The 18852-nt window shown below is 47.7% G+C and overlaps 1 protein-coding gene across 1 annotated transcript in view; it reads right to left on the reverse strand.

Annotated features, from left to right (window-relative positions):
* The window catches only part of LOC135911002 (nose resistant to fluoxetine protein 6-like), a 44629-nt gene that overhangs the window by 10361 nt on the left and 15416 nt on the right, over positions 1-18852 (reverse strand). Inside the window, exons 6-10 of the mRNA XM_065443075.2 lie at positions 17636-17722; positions 16478-16643; positions 7987-8069; positions 7130-7252; positions 4368-4488 (exon numbers count right to left, since the gene is read on the reverse strand). Of these exons, the coding sequence (XP_065299147.2) occupies positions 4368-4488; positions 7130-7252; positions 7987-8069; positions 16478-16643; positions 17636-17722 (580 nt within the window). The remainder of the gene's footprint in view (positions 1-4367; positions 4489-7129; positions 7253-7986; positions 8070-16477; positions 16644-17635; positions 17723-18852) is intronic.

An 18852-nucleotide genomic window follows, 5' to 3' on the forward strand; every position in this document is an offset into this window, starting at 1 on the left:
GGTGGTGTGGCACAGTCGGACCCAGAGCTTCAACTTGAAGATGGCGTGTGCCACTTTCTGACACGCCAAATTTCTGACATGCCCTACTGCTTCCGAATCGCAGTGTACTGTTGCCCTCCTTCACTTTCGTTAGTTCGAACTTTCGTTAATTCGAACTGAAGCGGCTTCCCCTTGAGGTTCGAATTAACGAGCTTTTACTGTATCAGGAAATACAGGAACACAGACAATACGACACCTGCAGAATACTATACGATGCGAAAACATTTTTATGCAATGTTTCGTGTTTGTGGGGAGGCATCATAAGTTAGCTGAAGATTGTTCAGCCTATGCAGATAAAACAAACATGAATAGATGTGCAAAAAACAAAAAAACTAGTTTTTTGGTTATGATTATCTATTTGGGCAGAGAGTTCTCATTCTCCCGGCTGTCTGGGGTTAATATTCCTCCCATTGCAATACTGAACTGTGATCCAGCAACCTGCACCATGCCAGACTATGTGTCCGGTGACAGTGGGCTCATAATCCGGTACCCGCTCCAGTATCCACAGCTCCAGTATCGCGCTGAATATTGGAGCACTCGAATGGCGCGGCATAGTGGCAGGTGCTGTATACTGGCGCGCAAAGCACGTTCGCAACGAGAAAAACACGATGCCTGCTTACCAAATATTATTCTTATAAGGGAAATCGTGTGGACACTGCCAACGAAATTTCGCCACCGGCGCCGGAAAAAAACCGCAGTGCGATAAGTCCAAGTGAGGTAAGATTTCGTTCACCGCCCCGTAGGCAGTGGTTGCGAGGGAAAGCGTGCAAGAGTAAGCCGAGAAGGATGGTGGCTGGATGCGCGCCCTCCTCCTGCGTGCCCGATGTTGCTGGTCACGTGATCAAGTGCGCGCTACAGAGGGGAGGGAAGTTCAGTGCACGGTAACGTGGTGAAGCGCGTTCTAATGGGGCGGGGGGCATTGTAGCCCGCGCCTTCTTTCAGTCAGCCGTGGCTGCGCATGGTGGTTCGCACAGCTGAGCGCATACGCAACCAACGTGCCGTATCTTTGAGGTTATATGCGGTGGGGTGTAAAGACTCCGTTTCTTTTTTTCACTCAGAAATATTCCGGCAGAACCTCTCAGGATGCATGTCGACGTTAATTGCGATTAGTATTAAAGCAATGCAGTGACACACCGTATTGCCATATCCTTCAGTTCTGTGTAGCCTACTTCTTTAATTTTCTGTTACCGACACCTTGTTCTCTTCTCTCCAGCTGAATGCTCCTCGATCAATGCAGGCTATGGTGCCATCCTGTTCACTTCTTTCTCCACAGTCGGCTGCTTCTGATGCTAACTTTACCACTTCTCTGTAGCTGATATTTTTGAATGCTCTGTTACCGAACGATCCATTTCCTCTCTCTTGCTGTGCTCGTGCATAAAGATACGCACCCAGTGGCACATACGCATTCTGGAGGATTGGTCAAGAATGTTGACATTCAGTTGCTAGTCCAGCGTGTGTCGTCGTCCCTTTCCGTCTGTGACAGTACGTTCTGCCGAAAAGCAATTGTACTATGTTGACATACGTAGTTCCACATACCTACATGCCCATTTACAGATACCCAATGGCTCCAGGTGTGTATTCAGGCACATGTCCTGTGGTACATGCCCAGCTGCACGTACCGAGTGGGCCAAGTTGTTTATTCCTGCACATACTCGAAACGCGTGTCTCGTTGTATGTGCCCAATAGCTCAAGTTCTTCTTTTGTTCTCAAGCTTTTTTTATTCTCAAGTACACGCTCATTCTGGAGGATTGGCCAACGACGTTGACAAACCTAGCGTGAGATGACCAGTGGAATGTACCTAACATGCAGGGATGTTAACAGCATGTTAACAGGCAGGTGCCTGGAGGGCATATCGAGGCACATGCCGAATGGCACATCGCTCAGCTACACATACCCAGTGGGCTAAGCTGTCTTTTCAGGCACCTAATCAGTGACACATGTCCAGTTACGCGTGCCCAACAGCCAAAGTTGCCTGTTATCAGGCTCTCTTTTTGAGCACGTAGCTAGTGGCCCCAGCTAGTGTGAAAGACGTTAAGTAAAAGCATACCACATAGTGTGAGTAGTCCCCAAGGAATTATGAAAAAACGAGGTACAGCGTTTTAGTGCAATAAAAAAGGGGGAAAATACTAACACTACAAGAATTCCTACTTAACACCTACACACTACAAGCGTGTACTAGGCCATGCCGGAAAAGCTCTTTTTTTATTAGAGAGAAGCAAAATTCATGTACTTACTCTAAATGTATCCCAAGTCAATAATCTCGGAAGCTTAAACACAAATCAAAAACTTGAATCTAGCCAAGCGCATCACTAGAACGTTCGTGTGTCTCGCGTATTTCAATTATTCGTTCCCGGACGATGCTCATCAATACTCATGGCTGGTACGAAATTTCCCTCTATCACTCTAGCTCTCCAGAGACTATGCAAGGTGACAAGAAAAATGAGATCATGTGGTAGGGTTATGTCATTCGTCAGGTCAATGTTCCCGATAGCGATTGCAATAATTTCCATGTTCTTATTCGATGTCCGCTCAAAGACATCCCCCCAAAATAATGCACCACAACAACCACTCAAGCAGTGGTGAATTGGTTCTGGCTTTTCACACAATCCGCAATTTGTTCCGCAGGGTTAACAAAAAAGTGAGTCGTCTTCCAAGTCTTCGCAGGAAGCGTCGAGGTATGTACATTAAATAGGAAAGAGTTTACTCCCGGAAAGCGACACATTTCCTTAACGCCATGCCAGAGGGAGCGGGATGGGGATAATTTACGATGTCTACAGACAGATTTTCAGTTGGAGTTGATCTGCCGCGCCTAGATACAGCTGATAAACAGGCATGGAATTTTTACGTTCAATAGAATCTCGTTAGTGAAATACAGTGTGCATTAACGGTCACTTCTTTTTCGCTCAATGTTCACCATGCGACATAAAACGCTTGATGCGTGCAGGTTGGTTACGTTGAAGTTGGTTATGGTTGGTTGGGTCAGATGAAATTCGTATACTTACAGGGCCGCTGTACTGCAATCGGCGCTTCCGCGAGAGAACAGTACAATAAACGGTGACTTATTGTACTGTTTACTTTCATTATCACCGATGCGAGTGCAGCAGCCCTGCCAGTATAATAACACGCAGCTTTATCGAAAGACCCACAAGTGTGTGTTTTTATTGGCAAAAGCCAAGTACGTACAGTGCAACAGAGAAATTCAACATCATGCTATGTCAAACATTTTTTACCAAAGGAAACGACTGTGTAGTCGCATCTCAGTGTGTGCATTATAATGCATCAAGTGCGTTGGAAGCAACGAGATTACACGCGTTCACGCGGCATTGCTGGCCCCTGCATATTATGCTCTCACGGCAATCATTTTCGGTCTTCTTCCCGCAGATACAGCTCTTCACAGTTTCAGTTGTCAGTTAGAAAAGTGTCACCCATCATGTCGACGTCATCGTTCTACAGTCACCCACGTCATGGCAACCCCGCATCCGTTTGGCGTCGTAGTGTCAGTTTGTTGTAGCAATCACTTACGTTTCATGGAGATTGCACAGAATCGCAGGACCTATGCTCAAAGTTGCACGCGTTGAAGGGACATGGGTGAGACAGCTCCCACAGTAAATAAGCTATAAGTCAGAAGGGATCACTAACTATGGTGATGCTTGCCATTAAACTGTTCGCCTTTAGTTCTGGCGCTACTAGGATGCCGCCTATTAAAGTACATGTAAAACGTAGAAGTGCTTTTAGGATGTAGTCACGGTGCCGATATTATTTTAACTTTTTTGGCATTTGAGAGTAAAAGGTAAATTCTAGCGACTGTTGAAGGGGAATTTTGATTTTTGGCCGGAATGTTTTAAAAGGAATCTTCAAACGTTGGGATGTCTAAAAAAGAGAAGCAAGAAGTTTAGAAATTTGTACCTCTGCCCCACGAGCCGATATCGCAGTTCTCAAAACTGCATCCATCACAGCATCCAGAGCAGACAAATTTGATATATAATTTTACACCTTACATGAATTCATTAAATTATTTAGAAGTGTTTTGCAAAAGACCTATTCCCATATTAGTGGTGTATTTATGAGAGGCGTATTTCACATCATTTTTGTCCGCTTTAGATGCACTGTTATATGCAATTTACAGAATTGTTATATCGTTTTTTCACTCCTCAGTTACAGATTTATAAACTTGATAGTTTTATTTGCTGAAATTTTCATATTTGAACCGTCCTCGTGAGCTGAATAATACGAGCACAGCGCGTCCTCGGTTGCATGCAGGCATGCATTATAGCTTTTCAACATAAAAACCGCGAACTGCAAAGCAAATTTCAAATTCAGTAACGTACCTTGGAAAGCTTGCGCTGTCTGAAGTCAGCTACGATGAGACACGTCATACAGCCACTAAAGTAGCACACAGCATGATAAAAAGGACGAATGTAGTATTCGCTCATCATGTTCACCATCCGCCTGTAACAAACGTAAAAAAAAATGAGTCATATATATTGGGTGAGCAAAGTTCTAACTGGTAACTTACAAACCCCCACAAAAAATCTTTCGTGCGATGTGCGAAGTAAGATAAGTTTTGGCGAAAAAAAAGACCGTCCCTGTAAAATGGAAATCGAGTTACGGAAGAATTCAGGGGCACTGTAACGTAGAGCTCTTGTAAACTTTTCTATACTGATTCTGCAATACGCCCTCCGCGATTGGTCAAAAGTTATTTTGGACCGCCCCCACTTCGCATGTCTGTCAGGTGGCGCCACGAAAACCACGACAGCTCCCCAACTATGACGTGTACAAACTATTTGAGCGTGATTCGACCGAACTAAACAAAACTTGTTTCTAATTCGGCGCATTTTCGCAATTAGGCCTCTGCTATTGGTCAAAAGGTTTCGGGCTTCACCCACTTCACCTGTCTGTGACGCGACGACAGAAAAACACGAAAACTCAGCGCGTCAAAGCGACGTGTGCGCGTTAGAGCTGTGGTAATATACCGAAGAAAACTGATTTTTTTTTCTGAATAGCCGGTGACTACCCCGTTAAGAAAGGAATAGAAGATGGTTGCCACCGATCACTCAGGCACTGGCTACTCGCTCCTGCCGGAGAGCATAGGTTTATTGCGTATAATAAAACGTTTCCCATGGCAGCGTAACGCTATCGAGCCCTTTCGGCACGTATACGGCATAGCTCTGCCAGCTCTTCTATGCTGAGGACCCGCTTTATCGGCACTTTTCGCCTTCCGTTCCATGTCACCGCGATTTTCGACCAGTCACTGCAAGCCAAGCAAGGAAAAGCGGACCAATGGCAAACGCCGGTGGCACCCTCTTCATCCGGTTATCTATTTCGAGTGCGGTGCCTCGGCCCCATCGGAACGCTCTCCATTTGAGCGTGCTCCTCGCCTCTTGTGAGCCAATCATATAAGAAAAACCGCCCAATGTAATGTTATTTGTTTTGAAAGCAAGCAAAAGTGATCTCCTACGAACCAGCGGAGCGTCCGGTTGCATTGTTCAGGCCACGCTGCGAGTCGCTGCCCGATGCTCGCGTCGGTGGTTGCGTAAATTTTACCTCAGGGTTTTGGAATAAACAACACCTTGGAAGTGTTTTACGTTGCAGGACCCCAGTTACGCATTGCCTATTCAGTTACGTATTGCTGAGTGAATACTCACCAAGACAGGGCGCCAGACGCTTCGCGCGCCTCTTGTCCCGTAATTCTGGCCATGTGGCAGCTTACTATGAATACCATGAACCCTCTTAACGGCCGGCGAGTTTACACATGTGCGCACTGCTTCGAGTGCATGGCAACGCGCAAGTACAGCAAGAAAATGGCTACCACTCCCAGTGTTTGTTGGCTTCTTATGATATGACTAATAAACATCAGGGCCCTCGGCCTGATTTTATTGCTGCACATAACCACCCTGCAGACGCGGTGCTTAAATGGCGCGAATTTAACTTTTTCTTGCTTTTTCTCTGAGGTAATTTTATTATCGGACGCTAGGAACACTAAACAGGCGCACTACAAAGTGTAGACACAAGAATATCATTTCAGAACCTTTTAGTGTGCGCATGTTTTTACTCTGCAATATGATGGCAACGAAAGTGGCGTGACGTGACCACTGACGAATTTACGACCCACGTGCAGAATATCCGGAATTCCGCAGTAGCGCGTCACGCTACTTCTCTAGCCTTATTTGCGTGACAGTGATTTTTTCGGCCTTTCCGCATTGTAAAACACGACAGTGAAACCAGAGGGATATATTCTCAATAGTAAAATAGGTTCGATTTAACCTCTGAACCTCATGGGGTGATTGTAAACATCTTGCTATTTTACTTCACTTAAAAATTTGCAAACGCGATATGTTTTTAGCGTCCCTGAATATAGGTAAGAGGAGAAGTTTTATTTTTTATCGCGCTTTCAAAAACTCGCATTCACATGGATTGAAGAAAAAAAGTCGCACATTCATTTTCTTGAACTATTATTCGGCTATGAGGAAAAACTTTTGTTTATGCTCTGCGTATTTCTCTATTCGCTTACAGAAACGGATTAATTTGCGCTTTAAACATGCGGTAAAAAGTCGCGCACTGTGAATCTGAGCGACTCCTTTCCCTTAATTGACGCCACATCGTTAATTTCTTTCTTCTAGGCACATGCAATAGTCAACAAAGAAGCTGTCAACATGGCTTTTAAAATAGAGAATAATATTATTATTAATGATGGTAATAATGTTTATTTTTATTGGAGCATTGCGTTACAAAGACAGCTGCGGTGACTATGCCTAAATCTCGCGTTGGCTTGTAACACCGCACCAGGGAGCAGCCACAAATATACAATTAGAGCAACAACTGGAAATAGCTTGAACATAGTTGCAAATTATCTCAAAATTATCGCCAGCACATATTCATGCGCCTTCTTTTGTGTGAGTGTGAGAGAGAGAGCGAATGTTTGCGACGAAATACAAAACAGCCGTCAATGCAGCCACCTAGGCGCTGACGTACTATTTAGGGTCAAGGAAACACATGAGATTGCCGTAGTTTGGCCTTGATTCTGTTCCAACAGAAAACACATTGCATGATTCTGCTGACTTTCTTTTCTGCAACTCCCTTAAGCACTTACTGATAATTCGGGGAGGGGAGAACAACGAAGGGCGGCAGATGAAATCTGGCCACGGTCCATGTTGCGATGGCACAGCCTAGGAGAGAAAGCACAGCTAATGCTGTCAGGGCCGCTGGCTTCCGTCTGCACAAACATAACACATGCCCACTTGTATGTAGCAGCGGATTCGCGGAATGAAGTCGATCGCCAACTCTCAAGCAACATGCAAAAGGACGATGTCAACGTTGAGTCTGTGTCTGTGCGCGCAGCTGTTGTAAGTCCTCGACGGCTCGGTAACCAAGTTTACTGTATTGAACAGCTTTAGAGCGAAGCTGAGTTGACTAAAATAAATAAATTGTAAATCACAATCCTTTAGGAAAAGCCTAATTGGCTGATGAAAAAAGCAGAAAACCGGATGCAGATGGCAAAGTAAAAGAACAGTGGCAACTAACTGGCTGGGAATGCGCAGCCCTACGATGTTATGCTCACGTCAGCGTTGGCACTGCGAATAACGAACAGGAAAACTGACCCTTTGGTGTCCTAAAAATCATCAAAGATCATCTCTCAGTCTGGCACTGATGTTCCGACAACTCTACCAGTTCCCCGAGGGATGACGCCGGATCTTTTCGGTGTAACTCCTTCATTGTCATGTTAAATTAAATAATTTATTCTGTTATCGTGAAGAAAGTTCAAAATAGCGGGAAACATACGCAAGAGAGAGTAATAAAGTAAGTTCAGCGGGATCATAAACAGAAATTCTGATAAATATTTGGCAAAACCAAAACTATATAATTTCACAAACAAATATAAGCAGACTATTAATAAGTCTAGAACAAAACTGTCAAAGTATAAAAAATATTTCAATTAGGCTTGCTCACCTTCTGAAAATCAGCAATACCAGAAGCGAGACCAGGAAGAATTGCGTATCCGCCGATAAATACCACGTATGCTCTAATTTGTCCTAAAAATAGAAAAATACGCAAAGTAAGTCTTTATCAAAGGCTACTTAGGTTAACGGCTGAACAGGAAGATTTACTGTAACCGGCACGCTGACAACATACACCCTGGCAATGCGATTTATTTCTTGGGAACTGTGTATTTTACGGCGAAGCTGTCTGTGGCTAGGATGTGGCGGATCGCGCCCGCGCGTAGACCAACAATTTTTGTACGTGGACCGATCGCCAAGGCAGTACAATACCGGGCGGACCCGCGGCGGAGGTGAAGCAGGCGTTAAGCGCTCCCCATGCGTGTACCGATCCCGAAGGTAGTGCAATGCTGGGCCGACCCGCGGCGCAGGTGAAGCAGGCTTTAAGCACTCCGCATACGTGTGCCCATGCCGAAGATAATGCAATACCGGGGCAACCCGCAGCGAAGATGCAGTTCACCATTAAAGGGCCCACATACAGAGCTTCGCTGGTCATCCTTCTACACAGATCGGGAGGACATCGAGATTTTTTTTTTCTTTTTGCAGAGGAACGAATTGTGGCGAGACGGCAAAGTCCAGGCTTTCCTACCTACATACCGGCATGCCGAAAAGGACCTCGAATGATACAAAGAATACTTCACACTGAAAATTCTGGCAAAAACAATCCTAGGAATACGATCGACGTTCATACGATTAGCATTGAAGCAACGTAGAGACACACGTTACTGCCATTGCCGACGCGCATCAAGTACGAGGCGCGTACTTAAGTTAGACGCATTGCTTCGGCACATCATCCGCCGTCTAGCGATGCCGCCGCAATGACAACGCGCGACGCTTGTCGAAACATACCGTACGTTTTATTGTTCCGTTACCGAAACGCTTTAAAGATTCTCTGTGCTTTCAGCACGTCTTTTTCTTGAGCAGGAGAACTCGAATAAGTATACGTTCATTACACTGGAGATGAATATTACACCGAATATTACAGCGAAAAGCCGAGGCGATCAAGGTGGGGGCGTTTGGGATAACTAACCATAATTTATAAAATCCTCTATTATTTCAATTGGACTAGATGCATAAAGATAGATAGATAGATAGATAGATAGATAGATAGATAGATAGATAGATAGATAGATAGATAGATAGATAGATAGATAGATAGATAGATAGATAGATAGATAGATAGATAGATAGATAGATAGATAGATAGATGGATGGATGGATAGATAGATAGATAGATAGATAGATAGATAGATAGATAGATAGATAGATAGATAGATAGATAGATAGATAGATAGATAGATAGATAGATAGATAGATAGATAGATAGATAGATAGATAGATAGATAGATAGATAGATAGATAGATAGATAGATAGATAGATAGATAGATAGATAGATAGATAGATAGATACTTCGTTTCTGTGCAGACCTAGCGACAAGCGCCCGTTTGAATTAAAGTAAATGTACCGATATAGTTGCAAGCGACGCGTGCCCTTCCTTTCTTAAAAACAGGAAATGTAGAAAATATTTAAAACTTCATGTGCATGGAGAAGAAGAAGAGGCCGAGGAGTGCGGATGTTTTCATGTCGGCTCCGGCTTTCTCAAATGTTATCGCAGATTTCTCTGTGCTTAGCGACCTAAAGTTTTCACCAAACGATTCTTGAAGTTCTCCGGACTCTGTGGACACCTCGCTTTCAGGTGGGACATTCCATTTTCCTGGGAACCGCACCTTTTCTCCACCCGCCACGTCGCCGCTGCGCTAAGCCTAGCTGGCCGGTCGTTCAGCCTCCGACTGCACCGACTGGGTCTCGGCGGCGTGTCGCGCCTCGGCGCGCGGCGTTTACATCTCCTACCAGAGTGATCCCGCACCTCTCTCTTCGCTATGGAGATCCAGGTCGCCGGCCAGGATATTTCGCCAGATGAAGTGACCGCCCAGTCTGGCTGGGTCACTGCACGATCCCGCCGCTCAAAACGCGGCACGGACAACTTGACCCAGGCCGTTGGATCATCTCAAGCCCCAAGTAGCCGGCCCCGCTCTCGGGCGAGGCAGCCCGTTAAAGTTCAAGTTTTGAAGGCGGGCCGCATGCCGCCGCTTCCGACGGAGAACATCAAGATTGTCATCCGCCCCAAGGGCGCCCTTCATATAGCCAAGATCGGCAGTCCCGTGGTAACCACCGCAATTCTCCGAGCAGCGAACCTCACGGACGAAGAAAGCTCAGAAGACACTGTCTGCCCGAATACGCAACAAAACATCGTTGTCGTCAGTACACCTCGCCCGGACCATGCAGACCGGTACGCTCGCATCCGCTCTATCCATGTGAACGGCGTCAACCACGAGGTCAATGCATACGAAACCGCAGCTGAGCACACGACGAAGGGGGTCATCCGTGGGATCCCACTCACGGAGACTCCCCAGCAGATCCACAACAAAATTGTCACTGCCCGAAACCGGACAGCCTTGGCAGCCAAGCGCATCGTTTCAACTACAACAGTGATCGTCGCTTTTGACGGACTGGATGTGCCTTATCAGGTCTGCTACGGTTCCACGTTACTCCCATGTTCGCTATATCGGAAGCAAATTGACATTTGTTACCAGTGTGGCCGCCTCGGACACCGTATGGACGTTTGTCCCTACCCAAATAACAAGATATGCCGGGGCTGCGGTGTCCGCAACCCCCCCGCCGACCATAACTGTAACCCTAAGTGCTCGCTCTGTGGTGGTCCCCATCTCACCGCGGACAAAAGCTGTGCCGCTCGATATAAAACCCCGTACGTCATCCGCAAGCGTATCGGAGAACGACGAACAACCAGCCAAGCCACCTGTAAACAAGCCGGCCCCTCCACCCTCAGCACCAGAACCAGGCCACGCTCCCGCACACCGTCAAGGGGGCGCCGTTCCCGCTCCAGAACTCCATCTCGATCCAGGCAACAACGCTCAAGATCCCGGTCTGCATCGGCTTCACGCATCACATCTACCAACAACAGCAAGGTGAGCTTTGCAGACGCTCCCATGGGCACCTCGCGAGAGGGTCGTAAGATCGACAACACACAAGTCACCTACCCTCCTCTTTCACCAGAAAACCCAGAAATAGCTCAGCTTAAGCGCGAGAACGCCATCCTACGCGATCTCCTAACTAAACTCTCGCAGGAGGTTAGAGACCTCAAACAGTCCCAAACACCAGCCCCTACACCTATCGCACAGAACGTCCCTGCCCCTAGTCAGGAGGCCTCCTCGACTCCCGCCCCCAAGAAGAGAGCCCTGCAAGATCGAGCCACGGGCCAGGTCCGCTCTGAAGTTAAAGACATGCTCATCTCACTTCAAACAACTATTAGCACTTTCCAACATGCTCTGGACTCCATCCAGCAAGCCTTCATTGGTATTGTCCAACGCGTGACCAACCTGGAAACTCATATTCTCACGCCTCCTAGCCATGCCGCCTCCGTCTGCGACCCTTCCGGTACGCCGATGGCGACATCCACCATCTCCCACCATGGCTCACACTAATCAAGACGCCCTCATTTGGCAGTGGAACTGCCGAGGCTTTCATCAAAAACAACCAGTACTCAATCAATACCTACGCCAACATACCCGCCGCCCGGATGCTATCCTACTTCAAGAAACCAACAACGCCCCGACCACGCTCCCCGGTTATCAAACCTTCCATACCACCCACCCTCTTCGCCGGGTCTCCACCCTAGTACGGCGTCGTATTCCTGTTATTGAACATGATCTCAATAGTCCTCACATCGAGCATCTATTCCTCGAATTATTTCCCAATCATAAACGGAAAGAATGCATCTTCCTTCTGAACATATACAATAGCCCCAAGGATAAAGCAAGGTGTCGCTTCCTCACCCTCTTTAAGAAGGCTCTTCACGTAGCTGGAGCGCACCCCCTACTCATCGGCGGTGATTTCAACCTCGCCCATACAGGCTGGGGCTACGTTCGCACGGAAGCTGCAGCTCGCAACCTCTGGCAAGATTACCATGACCTAGGCCTTGCGCTCATCACGGATCCCTCCTTTCCTACACGCCTCGGTACTTCCACTACCCGGGACTCTACCCCCGACCTCACCTTCATCAAACATATCACTAATGCACACTGGACCAATACCCAGGAAGACCTGGGCAGCGACCATTATATCCTTGCTCTCTCTTTACCCCAACTCGCTGCCGCCCCTGCCCCCACTAAAGAATTCACCATTACCGACTGGGATGTTTTTCGAAAAATACGCATAGGTTCTACCTCAGCAGAAGGCGCATTACCGACATTAACACCTGGATGCAAGCTCTACGCACTGATGTTCAAACGGCCACTCGGGTGGTAACTACAGATGCCTCAGTTGAACGCATGGATAGCCGCCTCGCCCATCTTCTGGAGGCTAAAGCCTCCATCCTAGCTCGATGGAAGGGGCAGCGCCTAAACCGTCGCCTCAGAAGCAAGATCTCGAAACTGAACACAGCCATCGAGGAGCATTGTCAAATCCTCAGCCGGCAACAATGGACTGAGCTGTGTAACACGGTGGATGGACAACTTCATCGCCCTTCCTCGTGGCAACTCCTCAAACATCTGCTTGATAATACTACCACCCGCACCACCCAACAGGATCGGCTGCAGAAGCTCCTTTATACGGAGACCCTTAAGCAAGGTCCACAAGAGGTGCTTGACTACCTCTGCACCAGATATATCTCCAGGGGACAAGTCAGTCCACATAGCAATTACATCGGTAGCCCCAACCCTACACTAGACACCGATTTCAGCGTATCTGAAATACACGCCGCTCTACGCAAGCTTAACGGTCGTTCTGCTCCAGGGCCAGACGGGGTCACTAACAAAAGCCTTCGCAATCTCGATGACGAGTCCGTGTCCCATCTGACTGACTACATCAACGATTGCTGGCGCAGTGGTGCCCTTCCAGCCGCCTGGAAGACGGCCAACGTTATCTTAATCCCAAAGCCTGGCAAACCATCTAGCCTCAATAACTTAAGGCCCATCTCCCTCACTTCATGCGTAGGCAAGGTGATGGAACACGCCTTCTTAGCACGCATCAACAGTCACCTCGAGGACAACTCTCTCTATCCCCACACCATCATTGGATTTCGCCCTCACCTTTCTACTCAAGACGCTATGTTGCAGCTCAAACATCAAGTGCTCAACGATCGTTCTCGTAACATGAAAGCCATTCTCGGACTCGACCTCACTCAAGCCTTTGATAACATTTCCCATGCAGCTATCCTTGATCAGGTCTCCAACCTCCAGCTGGGAGAGCGAGCCTACAATTACATCCGTGACTTTCTCTCCAATCGCACGGCTACCCTCTCGGCCGGGGATTTACGATCACACCAGCTTCCCCTTGGCAGCAAAGGCACCCCGCAAGGTTCCGTTATCTCTCCCATGCTCTTTAACTTAGTCATGATTGGCCTTGCCAAGCAGCTACAGCAAGTCGACAATATCAACCATACCATCTACGCCGACGACATCACCATCTGGTCGTACCGAGGCAGTGATGGTCAAGTGGAATCAGCCCTCCAAACGGCGATTGACACGGTTGAAGCCTATCTCCAAGGGACTGGACTGCGCTGTTCGCCGTCTAAATCGGAGCTTCTGCTATACAAGCCCGTTCAGCGGGGTCGCCCTCCCAAACACCAATCTGATCACCGACCCTGTGACGCCATCACCCTACGCCTTGAAGATTGCAGTCCTATCCCACACGTCCCTAGTATCCGGGTTCTCGGTCTCACCACCTCTACCAACGGCTCCAACGCCTTGGCTCTCAACAAGATCTGTGCCCAATCTCAAAACACCGTACGACTTCTTAAACGTATATCTAACCGTCGAGGAGGACTCAAAGAAGAAAGCCTTCTCCGACTCGTCCACTCCTTTGTCATATGCCACATCACCTACGTTGCTGCGTACCTCAACTGGTACCGGGCTGAGCAGAACAAGCTCGACACCCTCATACGAGGGGTCTACAAGCAAGCACTTGGTCTCCCACATTGCACCAGCACTGAACTCTTCAACCAACTGGGAGTTCACAACAACCTTTCCGAACTCATTGAAGCCCAACAACGCTCCCAGCTTGAACGGCTCACCCATACTGAAACGGGGCGCTTTATTCTGTCCACGCTTGGCTTCACCTACCATCAGCAACAGGGCCCCAAACAACCGATCCCGACCGACATCCGTAGCTGGATCTACATAGACCCTATCCCTAGGAATATGCACCCTGAATATAACAGGGCCCGGCGCCAAGCTCGGGCCGGAGCTATCATAAAAGCCCTTGCCAACGTACCTGGCGTCACATTTGTTGATGCAGCCCGATACTCCCATGGCACACGATTTGTGGCCGTTGCCACACGCGATGGAGCCCTACACCATGCCTGCAGCGTCACTACCCGCACTGCAGAGACGGCTGAAGAAGTGGCCATCGCCCTGGCCACTTTAGATCCCACCTGTCACACCATAGTGTGTGACTCTCGCTCAGCCGTTACTAACTTCAGCAAAGGGCGTATTTGTCCCCAAGCACTTCGCATCCTCTGCCAGGCACCACACTCTAAAGACAGCATAATCTCCCTAACATGGATCCCGGCCCATGCGGGCCCTGTCCACCCACACCTCCCCAATCTCAACGAGGTCACCCACTCCATTGCGCGAGGCCTAGTCAACCGCGCCGGAGTCACTGGAGATGAGTTGGACACCAGGGACAGTCTGACAACTTATAACGATCTTGTTAAGGCCTTTTACCTGAGTCGCCGAATCTTCCCCCCGCCTCACCCAAAGTTCAGCCGGGCGCAGGCTACCACCCTGCGTCTACTACAAACAAACACGTACCCTTCACCCGCCCGCCTCCACCTTATATTTCCGGACGTCTACACTACCCCCAACTGCCGGTGCTGTGGAATTCACCCGGCTACGCTTTCGCATATGCTATGGGAGTGCCCAGTACAGTACGCACAGACTAACACCACGACTCTCTCGTCGAGGTTGCATGAGGCTCTGCGGAGCTCCACCCTCGACGACCGAACCTGGGCGACCCAGCACGCCCGCGAGGCGGCGGCGAGGCAAGCCCTCGACGTCCCTTCGTGGGAGGCGTAGGCCCGGCCATCATAAAGTGCTGGTTCTACAATAAAAGTTTATTCCTCCTCCTCATGTGCATGTATGAAAGATCAAAGTATTATGGCTGTCTTTCGCTTAACCCTTTCCAGTCACCACGATGATGTTCTCGAAGACGCAGTTTAAGATATTTCGGATGACACCATAGATCCTCGGCTGAACAGAACATTTGTCATTGCGCATTTTGATGCAAAGCACTCTTTGCTTCACTCTTCGCACTCTGCAGCAGGTAGCTAGACTGATATCTAGCTAGGTTCCTGTCCCGCCTCACTTTATGTAAAAAAGGAAGTAATGTGGGACGGACATTGGAACCGAACCTGTGTCATCCAGCAGAGCGGCCTGTTGCCCTATCCATTATGTCACTATCGCGTATTTTATTTTTTTTTATTGCCGGTTTTGACATGGCGAAACGTACTACAACCATCAAAACGAGTCAGCCTATCTCTGCCGACGCAATCAGGTTAAAGTTTTTTTCAATACACTAAGTCAGCAAGCACTATGCGTAATTCCCTCGTTCCAAAGCCATCCAGCTCTTTGAACGTTCGACGCGTGTCCCTCACGCCACTACCTCGTCTTCTTTTCTTTGCAAGCTCGCGCTCTGAGGCGCCGCGTTAGACTGCACCAAAGCGGCCTAAAAGATAGTTCATCCTCATTGTACAGCACATATGCGGAATCAGCCTACCTTCCTCAGTACTTTCCTCGTAGCAGCCTAGCAAATTGTTCGTAGAAATTGGTCGTAGCAAATTGTTCGATGTTACAGCGACTTCGTGATCGGCGAAGTTGTAATCATCATCTAACATTTCCTCACTGGAGTAGGAATGTCATCGTCGTTTCAACATAAACCACATGGCATAGCCATACACGTACGATGCCATAACACATAGTCGCTATTGGCGACGCCATCCATGCCTCTTTCGTTTACACTTGTCTACTACCTATGTGGAAATCAAGTGCCATGTCGAAAGCTGGCGTCAAGCGGCCGGCGTAGAACTCATGCAGTTGCCGCTATGCGATCGTCTTCAACGCGATCGTCGTCACGCTACTGTTGCCACAGGCACTTAGGCTCGCGAGCAACACACACAACTATTCAACTTACAGAAACACGTTGGTTCACCAGGTATCGCTTTTTGAAACCCCAAAGAACGCTAGATGGCCAGGTACCTGCGGAATTCTTCACGTGGCATCGATTCCCATTGCGCATTGGATCTGCACATTTCTTTTTCTTTGTTTGCACACCCTCACAAGTGAAAGCGTCCGGTGTAATAACGCTACGTTTTCAAGACTGTGTCTGGTTCAAACTCACACTGAGAAACACCAAGTCTGAAGCTCACCTCTATGTTCAGTGCGTAGAAGTTTCTGATCTGGATCAGGAGATGCCACCAGTGTTGGGCCATGTCAACATAAAAATCATGAAAGAACTCCTCTGTGCTTGGTCCGGTGACGAAACGAGGCAGCAGGTACAACCACATGATGATGAAAAAAAGAGGGACGCACATCCTGCGATGCACAGCAGCAGTAACAGTAGTAAGACACGTATCTGTTCCTAAGATGCCACAGCATCGACGTCTTTGAGAACATTGGGTAAAGAAGTGTTGAGGCAAGCTTGCACGAAAACTTTAATGAAAGGCAGGCTTTGCACAGGACGCACAAAAGAAACAATGGGTAAAAGCAACAGTGGTTTCTCAGTGTAAGTAAAGTTAAAGTGCCTGTACAGCTGTGATCTGAAGTACAGGTATCGCATACTTCACCATTAATTTCGTTTTTTTGCGTTATATGAAATTCGTACACCTCTAAGCCTTCAAAAATATACTGGAAAGTCTCAGTGTACCCGAAATGTTTTACGGTGATTGCTTATTTACGAGCAAGTTTCGGCTTCGTTTCGTAGCAGTTGTACATATCATGACGTCAGACGCTAAATGTCGTCATGGGCGAACAGATCACCGGGATGTTCTAGCCTTTGCGCTTTGGCTCACTCAGTCCTCTGCTACGTTGCTGCTAGATGAGCGGTCCGACGAAGCAGCTTAGTGGACGACCGAGTGAGCCGTAGCGAGTGACAAAACGTCACCATGTCCTGCTCCAACATGACCAACTTCCGTGTCATGACGACTTGACACATACGCCTCCTGCGAAACTATGGATAATCTGCTTCATAGGAAAGATCATATTTATAACTAATTATTTAAGGCACTCTCAGGTTTCGCTGTATATTGTCTTTTTCTATAGTTTCTAGGTATAGAACCTTCCTTGAACACACAAAAAAGGAATTAAGTGCTGTAGTTATCGTGTTACGGTTCTTTCAAGACATATGCGCGTCTGCATTGGTGTGGTTCCCAAATTAAAGAGTATTGTGCAAAACGAACAGCTTTCAGGTATGTGCGCCAGTTGTTTCAATATCAACTATGTCGATTCGCTGAAGTATAGTAAATACTTTTGCCATCGTTATTTCATTCGTGCACCTACCTATATGAAATAGAGGACAGGTTTCTCACCTGATAAGCCTTCTAAGTAGAGCGATGATGAACACGGCAGGCAGGTTTCTCTCGTGCTTGCTTATAACGTGACATAGAAGAAATCCACTGGAAAGTAGTTCATACATTTGACCAAAATCACAGTCTTGTCCACAATCGAGTTGCTCAATAACCGACACTTCGTCTACTCGCTGATCGATTAAGAATTCGGTAAACTCATCAGCTTTCCAGTAAGATAACCAGTCGATAATATAGTCCGCATACTGGCGTTCCGTCCTACGATCGATCAAACAGCGGCTCCGCCCACGGCTAACCCGCAAAGTCAATTTTTATATAGCTAGACCTTTCGGAGATATAATCAAGCGCCCTGCTTTGTGCGACATTTGCCAATAATGGCAATCAAAGAGTAATTCTTGTTAATATGAAAAACCCTTATTACAGATTCCCATTGATATACGATGAAGACGTGAATGCATTGGAATACTTGTCGACAGTGCCTGAGTGCTGTGACCAGCAGACGTATTTGCGCCGTCCACTATGCGTCAATATTTCGTGTCGACTTTCTAGACTGAGCTGCTGGCATAAGCTGTTTTTTTTTTATTGCGCGTAGGCACACAACCCCTGAAGACGATAGTGAAGAGGCGAGGAGAATTGGCTTTAACCCTTTGAGGGTCGAATTATTTTGAAGAAAACTTTCCCAGGTGGTCAAATTATTTTATTGCGGATCTTGAATGTCCAAGATGTATAAAGTCGGGAATAAATAGTAAAAAAAATTGGGAGCAGTATTTTGGTGTCGGCATCACTCAGAACTGCAAAATGTTCAATAGTATTTCAGAGTGTGGTATCCTTGAAACACAAGTCTCCGCACAGCCGCAGAGAGCAATACCCCATGAGCGGCGGTGAGAAACGAGCTAAGAGCAGTGCCAATCAAGATAGAAATCAACTTCCGCCGCCCCTGCGATAGCATGCCGACAAAGATAAAGATCACGTTTCGCGCACCTCCGTTGCGGCGGAACAGAAACCGCGTTTCCGCTGAGAGCGAGAATACCTCGCGAGCGGCGGTTATAAACAAGCTAAGAGCAGCGCCAATCAAGATAGCAATCAACTTTCACCGCATCTGCAAGAGAGTGCCGACAAAGAGAAAAATGACGTTTCGCGCGCCTCCATTGCGATCACGCGGCGAAACCGAAACCGCAAAAGGGGGTGTTGCCGCAGTCTGCGCGACGACGCGCTGAAGC

Source organism: Dermacentor albipictus, chromosome 2 (assembly GCF_038994185.2).
Source record: "Dermacentor albipictus isolate Rhodes 1998 colony chromosome 2, USDA_Dalb.pri_finalv2, whole genome shotgun sequence".
Classification (NCBI taxonomy): Eukaryota; Metazoa; Arthropoda; class Arachnida; order Ixodida; family Ixodidae; genus Dermacentor; species Dermacentor albipictus.